The sequence below is a fragment of the Panulirus ornatus genome, chromosome 29 (genome assembly GCF_036320965.1).
Source record: "Panulirus ornatus isolate Po-2019 chromosome 29, ASM3632096v1, whole genome shotgun sequence".
NCBI classification, from domain to species: domain Eukaryota; kingdom Metazoa; phylum Arthropoda; class Malacostraca; order Decapoda; family Palinuridae; genus Panulirus; species Panulirus ornatus.
The window spans coordinates 4,129,876-4,141,829 of NC_092252.1; the positions used below are offsets into that span (position 1 = coordinate 4,129,876).

At 40.2% G+C, this 11,954-nt stretch overlaps 1 protein-coding gene across 3 annotated transcripts in view; it reads right to left on the bottom strand.

Moving 5' to 3' along the window:
- LOC139758026 (nephrin-like) overlaps positions 1-11,954 on the bottom strand; it is a 238,177-nt gene that overhangs the window by 34,917 nt on the left and 191,306 nt on the right. For all 3 annotated transcript variants that reach the window (XM_071679033.1, XM_071679032.1, XM_071679031.1), the window contains exons 8-9: positions 11,132-11,276; positions 8,768-8,898 (exon numbers count right to left, since the gene is read on the bottom strand). In XM_071679033.1, coding sequence (XP_071535134.1) covers positions 8,768-8,898; positions 11,132-11,276 — 276 coding nt within the window. The remainder of the gene's footprint in view (positions 1-8,767; positions 8,899-11,131; positions 11,277-11,954) is intronic.

An 11,954-nucleotide genomic window follows, 5' to 3' on the forward strand; every position in this document is an offset into this window, starting at 1 on the left:
GTGGACTGGCATAGCTTGGGGATTGGGGACGTGGACTAGGCAAGATTGGGTGATGGTCAAGTAGATTAGCCAACCTTACTTTTATATAGCCAAACTTTCTCTTATATAAGAGAATATCCTGTAACAGCTATCAGTTCTAAGAATATTCTAACTAACAATATTCCATTACTTTCTTCTGGTATTCCAATAAGTGTTACATTGCTCTATGGTATTCTAAAAAAAAATGAGGGAAGATCTACTTTAAAAATTTCGACCAGGTTGAATTTCACTGCACGAGCATTTTGAACAAAGTTGTTTTGTGTGTGTGTGTGTTTCTCTGTTTCAGGATGTGAGGAAAATTACTTTTGTTTGGTTAAATGGGATTACATTTTCGCGGAGAATATTATGGAAAAGTCCTATGTTGTGTGTTTGGGGGAGTGGGAGGGAGTAGAGGAGTAAAGAAGGATTTTAATACACTTTATTATAAGAATTATATTAAATCATAGTAACAGGAATATTTGAGAAGATAAGCTCATTGAGGGAGCTTAAAAATTCGAATCACCCACCTTCTACAATTTTCGTACATTTCATTTTCCATATCTTATCGTCCAAAAAAAGAAAAAAAAAGATATTACCATTCATTATAATCGTCTCCTTCAAAAAATGAATGGAAATTAAATCCAAAGGCCAACTTTAGCCCTAGACACTACAAAATTGTATTTTTTAGATTAATAAGGAAGACCCAGCCTATGAATATTCAAATTAACCCTTTGCATATGGAAGGCAGACCTTCAGTTTATGGGTGGATAACCACGTACCGGTGTCAGAGACTTCAATAAAACTAAGGGAAATTGGATTTGGATTTAAGTTCATTGTCTCGTTCAAATACCACAGCAACACATACAGTAAGTGCTTCAAGAACAGATTTGCATATATATATATATATATATATATATATTATATATATATATATATATATATATATATATATATATATATATATATATATATATATATATATTCGCCGTTATATTCAATACTAACACGATAATTCAACCACACTAACGAGGCTATTGCGTCGTTAATGAACGCACCGTTTTCAATTAACAGCAAACACAAACTGGCAAAGAATCTTCTCTCTCATTTGCAGAAGGAAACCCCTAACATCCCATTTCCTGGAAAACACAACAGAGGGCAGCAGCATGTCCTATTACACCTTCATTAGCCAGCCGTAATTAAGTCTCTCAGTTCATAATTAAGGAGTATGTGTTTCCCTTAATTGTATTCTTGTGACTTGAGTAGTTGATGTTTGAGTGTTTAAGTGTGTGTGTGTGTGTGTGTGTGTGTGTGTGTGTGTGTGTGTGTGTGTACACACACACTCAAGGGGCTTGGAGAAAAAAAAAATAGGTTAATTGCGTAAAGGAATTGGTGTTGTTTTGGTGTTGAATTGGTGTTGTTTGATGGGGGACGGTTGTTTGGCGTTGTTTGATGGGGGACGGTTGTTTGTCGTTGTTTGATGGGATTAATCGCTCGTGTTCACGAGGTTTCAGAAACAACGCCCTTTTCCCAGACGATGAAATCCTCCTGCTGAGGGATTTCACTCAGAGTGATTTAGTTAATCTTATTCACTGGGGATTAACTTTTACTTGCAAGGAGTTTACCTCAAAGCCCTCAAAATGTTTCCTCCCACTGGCTAAGTAGAGTTCAAGAGGTTATTTCGTGATACTGGAAGGGTTAACCCGACGTAATGAAGAGGGTTGGAACCTTCGCAGTTTATTAAAGAAAAAAAGAGGAGTTCAAACTCTTTCACGAGAGATGGGAAGCTACGCTGGTGTAATCTTGTGTTATTCCTTCAGGGATTTTTTTTTTTGGTCACTGGCTTCTTGAAGGGGGAGTTAAAAAAAAACACCCTCGTCGCCTTTTTGATAGACCAGGTTGAAACACTACACCTCCACCACCACCGCACCCCTCACCTCATCCTCCTCCTCGTATCCAAAACGGATGTGTGTGTGTGGGGGGGTAATGAGGGTGTTCAAACAACATTACTCGTTTTCAGGATCCAGCTCCCTCCTTCCTTCCCCCCCTCTCCCTCTCTCTCCCTCCCTCCCGTCATTCATCCCTCCTCAAACTACCCCTCCTCCTCTTCCTCCTCCTCCTCCTCCTCCTCGACCAATAAGGCGAGCGCGCCAGGCTGGGCCGTAAGTCAAGTGTGATGGCTGGCGGTTCAGACGGGCCTCCTTGTCCTAAGACGAGCTGGCATACATAATGCCTAGCCAAGACGACCCCACCCGAGGTAGCGATGGCCCCGTGAAAGATGCGCCACTCGTTCGCCCATCAAAATCCATCTAATATCATCTTATCGGAAGCTTCGTGTGTGTGTGTGTGTGTGTGTGTGTGTGTGTGTGTGTGTGTGTTTGCGTGGGGGGAGGGGGACAGGAGCCAGCTTCTTCTGTTATCATCACCGAATTGATGAACGAGGTGTGGGAGAGGGGGGGATGTCTTGAGAACCCTCTCTCCCTCTTATCATCTATATATTGGAATACAAAGGAGCTATCGATAAGCATTATCAGACGCCTTATCAGGGCTTTAACATGTCTGCTTCATCACCCCGGAACGGGCGTCTTCCTTACGGTGTTTATGGCTTAGAAAGATATCTCTTCTCACAAAGAAAGATATCTTCTATCACAATATTCAATAAAAAAAAAAGGCCTTTCTATAAATATTGATAGATATTATGATGACAAGACATATGCGTCAGTATAGATCGATTGAGTGAAAATGGCATAGATACATATGAATAAATGAAGGACAACTAGGTATGCATATATGTATATATATTGTACATGTCTATATACAAAGGATACATATGTATTCATGTATTACCATATTTATGAGTCCTTGGATGATGGACACTTCCTAGACAATTCCCTTACGTCCATAAAGAGAAATTTTGTATATATATATATATATATATATATATATATATATATATATATATATATATATATATATATATATATATATATAATCATAAATGATACTCAAAGTCACATAGTCTACTTGCTACATATTCAACCTTACGAACTCTTTTAAAAAATTGCAGAGTTTTTCATTATAGAAAATCTGTAACTACTGTATTACACCTTGGCCAATAAATCGTACTAACTTTGCTTTTGAAATGTATATCATGGTCTTTGTGTCTTGTGTAAGTGGCTAAAGAAAGAGTCCCCCTTCTTGACAAGGAGAAAAAAAAAATTTCTAAATTAATGTAACTCCCTTGTTTTTCCTGTTTTTAAGAATACGACCTCTTTGAGGCAAAGAATAAATTTTTAATGTACCAGCCATTTCAGTGTATTTCTGAACATGAAACTCGTGTTTTCTATTCATTTCTTTTATCAATACATGTCTCTGTATAATCTTTTACAAGGCTTAGACATATTGCATTCTTCTTCTTCTTCTTCTTCTTCTTCTTCTTGTTCTCCATCTTCTGTTATCTTAATCATGGCTCTGTATGATCTATAATACTATCATTCTCAATCTTTGTTGGTTTATCCTCAAGATGTGATTTATGTCTCGATTCTATGCTGCTATTTCACTCCTAATGGGCTCAAACCAGCGCGTCTTAAGACAGTTGGAGAGTCGCTATCCTCTTCCAACTTTAGCACCCAAAATACGTATCTCAGGGTCTACCCCGTCTATCTCAGGGTCTACCCCCGTCTACCTATTTTTTTTTTCTTTACGTTGATGGGTCAAACAGATACTTTCGGTTCACAGGATATGCAAACCTGTGAACGGAGGAGATCCTCTGACTTCTAAAAGATATGTAAATATCTACCTCAGTTTGGCTTTGACCATCCCTTCTGACATGGCGAACCCAAACGGTTCACTAGTTTCGTATTTGGTCGAGATAGACAGTTTATATGACTGGAAAGTTTATATAGTTACACGGTTCTTCTTTATAATTCCTTTGTTCTTTCCCCAAGATGTTCAGACCAGCTATTACCTATTTTGGTCACCCTACCATTAGAGCAAATAGATCAAAGGCATTTGTCAATGATTATCTACGTAATGACATGCAAAAAGGAGCTATGACCACATCCTTATCTTTTACCATCAATATATATATATATATATATATATATATATATATATATATATATATATATATATATATATATATATATATATATATATATATATATGTGTGTGTGTATGTGTGTGTGTGTGTGTGTGTGTGTGTGTGTATGTATATGAGGTTGAAAATAGACACATCATTGAGGTTCTGTGTCCAGTACGCACCCACTGAACTGGTGGCTATGGGGCTGCAAGGGAGGACCTTATCCTGCCAGACCTTTGCTACTTTTCACCCATTTGATGCCTGATTCAACCCCAATGGGCGGATCAAGAAGCCTTTAGCAGCCACATCGACTGGAAGCTGCTCTCTCTCTCTCTCTCTCTCTCTCTCTCTCTCTCTCTCTCTCTCTCTCTCTCTCTCTCTCTCTCTCTCTCTCTCTCTCTCTTTTCATCTGAAGGCGAGGTTAGAAAGAGTCTCTTTCAATATGTTCTTCTCTCCCTCCTCTCTTCTCCTTCTTTCTTTCTCTATTTCTCTCTTTCTTTCTCTTTCTTTATTTTTCCAACTAAGACCAGAGTAGGTAGAGACGTTGGCATCCTTGGTTTTCTCAATTCAGACGGCATTTCCACAGGGCTTGTCAGCTAAGCCACCACTTGCCCGCCCACAACCTTCTTCATGTTGACTGCCCACAGTCCCTGAGGTCATAGCCATCTAGGTCCAGTTGATGGAGCCAGGGGTCAAGGGTCATCCTCCCCAGTGTAGGACCAGCTCCTTAAACTCTCTAAGTGTCCTTTGCCACACCACAAAGTCGTAGAAGTCGCCGAGAAATCACGGGAACGGTATCATTATAGTATTATCATCATCACTATTACCACGTTCATTTACCACTATCATCACTACAGCCATTATCATTTACCACTATCATCACTACAGCCATCACCACCAGAGTTCATCATCATCACTATTACAACGTTCATTTACCACTATCATCACTATAGCCATCACCAACAAAGTTCATCATCATCACTATTACCACGTTCATTTACCATTATCATCACTACAGCCATCCCCACCAGAACTCATCATCATCACTATTACCACGTTCATCTACCACTATCATCCCTACAACCATCCCCGTCAGAGCTATCAGCACCACTACCACAACTAACACCGCTGCTACCACCATCACTACTGACACTGGTGCTCTCACCACTACCCAACTGGTCGACAAACACTACTACCATCCGGTGTCTGACCAGACCATCCCAACAGTGCCATTTATAACACCACCAAGACGTTTTTGCCTCCCACTATTTTCTAAGTAAGCAGGGAGGGACGCCCGGGTCAGGTCACACGGGAGAGATAAAGCTTGACCTTTGACCTCTACTAACCTGAAAGAGGAAAGAAAGGGAAGAAGAGGAAAGAACAAGCCAGAAAAAGTAAATTGGAAAATATTTTTGCTTATTCTGCGTTACTTATCTATCTATCTATCTATCTATCTATCTATCTAACTATCTATCTATCTATTTATCAATCTATCTATCTTTCTGTCCGTCTGTTTATCTATGTATCCATCTGTCAGTCTGTCTGTTCACCGGTCATTCATTACAGTTAACAAGCGCTACTTTAAACAACAATTTTGAACGGATTAAAAGACGCAGGTATATAATGAACAGCAACAATCACATACAGTGAGGGAGACAGAAACCATGTTGAACACTTGGTGAACAAATGAACACCTGACGGAAACAATAGTGAACACACGATGAAGTGAACATCCGGGAGCAACAATGGTGAACAGATGAGTCCGGTAAACGCACGGCTCCAATGAACGCATGGCCCCAATGAACGCATGGCCCAAATGAACGCACGGCCCCAATGAACGCATGCATGGCTTCATGAACGCACGGCCGCAATGAGCGCATGGCTCCAATGAACGCATGGGTTCGAAAGGAGCACTTCTAAAGTAATCCCAGAGGAGAAGCCAATAAGGTGAGTGGCGTATACATCTGTAAAGACAGACAGATATTACCAGCCAATCAACTGATGGAAATTGAGTGGCGGCTTAAATTCGAGAAGGACTGGGGCGCTATTGGCCGCCCGCCACCGCCCCCCCCCCTTCTCCCTCCCCAAATGGGCAATGGCAAGGCAGGGAAAATGAGGGAGATAGTGAGAATGATGCCTGTATGTGGTGGTTGGTGGCGATGGTGGTGAAGATGGTAATTGGTGGTGCTGGTGGGGATTGAGGGCGGTGGTTGGTGGTGATGGTGGGGATTGAGGGTGGTGTTGGTGATGGTGTTGGCGGTGGTTGGAGGGGGTGGTTGGTAGTGGTTGTGTGGTGGTCGTGATGGTGTGGGTGGGAGAATGTTGTGGTGGATACGTTCTTTAGTAATATCATGGATGGGGATGACGGTGCACTGAGAAAGCACACATAGAAAGATAGATAGATAGAGAGAGATAGAGAGATAAATAGACAGACAGACAGATAGATAGATAAATAGATAGACAAATATATAGACAGACAGACAGAGGGGTAAACAGAAGAGATACATAGATACAGATAACAGATATATAGATAGATAGATAAATAGATAGACAAATATATAGACAGACAGACAGAGAGGTAAACAGAAGAGATACATAGATACAGATAACAGATATATAGATAGATAGATAAGTATACTAATAGACAGTAAACTGACAGAAAGCAACCATCAAGAACAATGTTCAGTGCTGGAGAACACCCGACGCAACACAGGAAACATTAAACAACAGAACAAGCAGAATGAAGAGAGAAAATATAAAAGAAATGACACCAATAAGAAAGCCAGAGATATATTCGTGTGATAACAATGAACGTGAAGAGTGAGGATAAACAGAAAAAATTAAGAACAAGAAGGAATTTAAATCAAATGCAAACAGAATGTCTTTTTTTTTTTTTTCAGAAAACTCATAATTGGCGAAAGACGTGCAAAAGGCATTTGTAAAGATGATAAGAGATGTTTTAAAGGAACTGTTAAAAGAGACGTCAAGGTCGAATCATGTGGTAATATAATCACAGGAAGTGAACAGTTGTGAACAAAATGAAGAAGAGGAGGAGGAGGAGGAGGAGAAGGAGGAGCAGAAGATGAAGAAGAAGCTGAAGAAGAAGAAGAGCTATTAGAATACAAAGGAAATCCGATCAGAGAACAAATGGATCAAACAACGAGGCCACGATGCGTGGGTAATTAAGAACAATTAAGAAAATTTGGCAAGACTAATTAAATGAGAAATACCGAAGGGGGGAAAAAAGCCTTCAGCTCAGTGGGTGGCGAAGAATGGATGAGAGAGAGAGAGAGAGAGAGAGAGAGAGAGAGAGAGAGAGAGAGAGAGAGAGAGAGAGAGAGAGAGAGAGAGAGAGAGAGAGAGAGAGAGAGAGAGAGAGAGAGAGAGAGGGCACGGTAGCCTGGGTCGATAGTGAGGGGATACGAACCCCAGGTCCCACAAGGGGATGTAGGCACAGCTGTAAATCTACAATCAACACGAAGACGACCTTGACCTGACTCCCGTGAGGGTCAGGTCAAAACGCAGGGTCATCGTAACCAAAGGTGTTACAATCGTACGCAAGGGTCATGCCATCGTGCTCAAGGGTCGTACCGTCGTGTTCAAGGGTCGTACCCGTCGTGTTCAAGGGTCTTACAGTTGTACTCAAGGGTCGTACCGTCGTGTTCAAGGGTCGTACCGTTGTACTCAAGGGTCATACCATCGTGCTCAAGGGTCGTACCGTCGTAATCAAGGGTCGTACCGTCGTACTCAAGGGTCGCACCGTCGTGTTCAAGGGGACAAAAGTTGAAAGTTGAGCAAGAAGAAGATGATCTGGTTCACTTGAAGGTAATACTGTAATCCTGGGTTCGATACCCACCTGAATAGAAGCGAACCTGAAGTCGGAAGAGCCTTACAGCTGTACTTGTATGAACGGTGAATCATATTTTTTTCTGGGTAGAAACAGATTTGAAAACAGCTAATTGAGGTAATCAAGATAATAATGACTTTTTTCACCCCCCGAAGTAATTACGTAATTACCTTTGCGTTCAGTGATAGTTGTATCTTGATTGAACTAGACAGTTCAGCCGTTTTCTAATTTATTTTGAGAATCTCAAACGTCATTTAAGGATTCTATTTCTAAATCAAAAGTTCTGTCTTTCTGATAAAGCCTTATTTTGTCTTTCAACTTTTGATAAGCATCTACAGTGGATTTCCACTTCCTACCATGGCACATCACTTAGCTCAAAGGATAGTAACTATAGTAACTTTAAAGTAATTCTAAAGGATAGTAAATGCACTAACTTTAAGGGAACTTTAAAGGATAGTAACTATTGTAACTTAAAGTAACCTAAAGGGATAGTAACTATAGTAACTTAAAGCAACTTTAAAGGATAGGTACTTAGTAGCTAAAAATAACTTTAAAGATAGTTACTCAGTAACTTAAAGTAACTTTAAAGGAGAGTAACTTTAAAGTAACTTTAAAGTAACTATCCACATCAAAGCTGGGCCTTAATTGAAACATAAAGAAGTTAATGAAAGGGAGAAAAAAATGGAGAAGAGAAGGAGGAAAAATCATGATATATATACATATAGAAAGATAGACAGACACATCGATAGATAGAATAGACTCAGAACTCTCCCCCACCCCCCCCACCCCGCAAAAAAAAAAGAAAATGAAATAGATTTACTCACATCTTTTTCCCAGCTGACTCTATAGGGTTCAGGGTTGGCTGTGAATCGGCACTCGAAGTAGACATCGTCTCCCTGTTTGATGGAGTTGGGCACCAGGTTCTTACCCATCTCGAGGACGACCACGGGAGCATCTGAGGGATGGAGGACGAGAGAGGGTGGAGAATGAGGTAAGCTAAGGGCACGGGGCGGGGCGGGGGAGGAAAGAAAGGAAGGGGTAGGGGAGGAGAAAGGGGGAGGGAGCGAAATGTGGAAAAGGGGGAGAAAGAAGGAACTTTGGGAGAATCCCTGTGGCGATAATGATAGATAGATAGACAGACAGATGGATAGATATTGACATGCGAGGGAGAGAGAGAGAGAGAGAGAGAGAGAGAGAGAGAGAGAGAGAGAGAGAGAGAGAGAGAGAGAGAGAGAGAGAGAGAGAGAGAGAGAGAGAGAGAGAGAGAGAGAGAGAGAGAGAGAGAGAGAGAGAGAGAGAGAGAGAGAGAGAGAGAGAGAGAGAGGTGAAGAGGGTAATAGAATCATCTTGGCTTTGAAATTTTGATTGAGGGAATTATGCAAAAACTGAAACACATCAAAATCCTCACCAAATTTTATCCTTAAAAAAAACCCCCGAACATTTGGGAAAAAATGACGAGGAAAAAAGGGGGTGAATGAGGAATAGTTCTTCACTTCAATGCAAATGTTGACTTTCTCTCGATATTAATGTATTTAGGATTCCATTGACATCTCTCTCTCTCTCTCTCTCTCTCTCTCTCTCTCTCTCTCTCTCTCTCTCTCTCTCTCTACCTCGCGTGTCAATATTGATGACTCTGACATCAAAAGGAGAGAGGTGTTTTGATGTCTGAGAGTGAGACCATTTTCTATCTCGCTTGAAGAGGACGTGAAATGGATTCTGAAATTATTGCGTCTGAAAGCTCTCATGATGATTAATGATGATCATGATGACGATGATGATGATGATGATGATAGTGACGATGATGACGAGTACGTATGTATGTGTGTGTGTGTGGTGTGTGGGGTGAACATGAAGGGATAGTGAATGTGGTGTGGTAATGACGAATATGTGTGTGTGTGTGTGTGTGTGTGTGTGTGTGTGTGTGTGTGTGTGGTGAACATGGAATGATAGCCAATGTGGTGAATGGGTAGCGAAAGTGTAGTTGTAGTGCCTGTGTGGTGAATGTGTGGCGAATGTGTAGTGTATGCGCCTGTGTGGTGAATGCGAAAGCTGGTGGCGGTTGGAGAATGAGAGTGGTAGATGGTGGTATGTGTTTTTGTGAATGTGCGAAGACTATGTGTGAATGATGAACATATGTTGTGGAGGTATTATAAGAATACGAAATATGCCTCATAATCAAAATAGGGGAGAAACGTGGTACGTAACAATTCAGAAAAAAATAAGTAAATTTGGAATTTTTGAAAAGATAATTCGCGACAAAAAAAAAAGGAAATTGGTATTAGGAAATCGTAGTAATTTTGGTGTTGTATTGGATAACGATAGAATGAACAGTCTGGTATTGGCTTATCTAACACAGTCGCGCTGAGGTGGTATAAATTCTCTATAAGGAGTTACGAAATGTACTTGGGAACAGGAGGGTGCTCTCTCTCTCTCTCTCTCTCTCTCTCTCTCTCTCTCTCTCTCTCTCTCTCTCTCTCTCTCTCTCTCTCTCTCTCTCTCTCTCTCTCTCTCTCTCTCTCACAGAAAGCACCATGCTCACGTGAATGTAAGACCATGCCCCTTGGTTTTCATGTCTTTTCCAGAGTGATAATGGGTCTTAGTGAGGAGCTGAGGGTCAAGAAATAGGCAGGCATAAGGGGTAATATGGCGAGTAGTAACGGGGGTCGTAATGGTCATGTAATGGGGTTTGGCTTAGTTAGATGAAGGATATGAGAAAGGTCAGCAAAGAGTAATATGTAGGTATGAGGTAAGAAGTGTGATGAAATTGGCATTAGATAGAAGAGGTCAATGGAAAGCTTATAATAGATACGACAGTTTGATAAATGGGCAAGTTAATGGGAAATAGGTTACTAATGAATTACTAGAAATATGTAACAGTTGAGGCATAATTATGAAAATAATAGAATTTAATTGTCTAAACATATTGATAAATAGACAATGTAAAACCTACTTTAAAGAAAATAGATAATGTTACACATAGATAATGTTACACAAAGAAAATAGATAATGTAACATTTGTTATAAAGAAAGTTGATTTCTTTTCTACCCATGTGAAAAAAATAAGTAACAGACATATAGGGTAAAAAAAAAAAGGATTTTTTTTCTCAGGATAGTCAACAACCCAGGGTGACCCAGTAAGAAACAAAAGACCTCTTTTCTCTTCTTTCTAAGTGAGGCCCTGCACTTACAATGGACGTTAAGTGTCACGGAGTCCGAGATGGCACTTCCTGGCACTGAGGGATTGCTGGCCTGGCACTTGAGCTTCCTTCCGTGGTCGTTTTGACTCGGCACAATGGTCAGGACACCGGTCGTAATCTCTCCCGGACTAGGCCGCTATGGGAATAAAAATGAAAAAAAAAAGAGATGCAAGGGTTGTATGCAAGAGACTGTATCTCTTAGATGGTAAACAGTTTATTTTTGTCTCATTCCCCTACGTGTTACAATGTCAGAATCAGTATATTTGTCATTTGTTTGTGAAGATATCCATCTTGCCATTAGATAAAGATACATATAAATATCTATCTATCTATCAATCTATTCATCTATCTAATATCTCTCTCTCTCTCTCTCTCTCTCTCTCTCTCTCTCTCTCTCTCTCTCTCTCTCTCTCTCTCTCTCTCTCTCTCTCTCTCTATATATATATATATATATATATATATATATATGTAGTGTGTGTGTCTGTGTGTTAAACTTCATTAACACTGGAACTACCATTTAACTGTAGGTGTAAATTTTAACAAAACATATACAGTTTGCAGTGATGTTATGTCAGAGAAAAGAAGTAAGCCATTGTGCAAAGGTCAGAGTGACTGATATTGTGTATTTCACAGTAAATCCAGCTCAGAGGAAAGGAGTAATGGAAAAAAAAAACATCCTCGTTTCATATTCTTGGCTACGAGGCAATCAACACTCTCAGAGCGTCGTAATGAAAATGAAGACTAAAGTTGAACTTGGGTTAATACTAAAGTCAAAGTTATAATCACGGTTGCATTCAGATTACGAAACAGTATT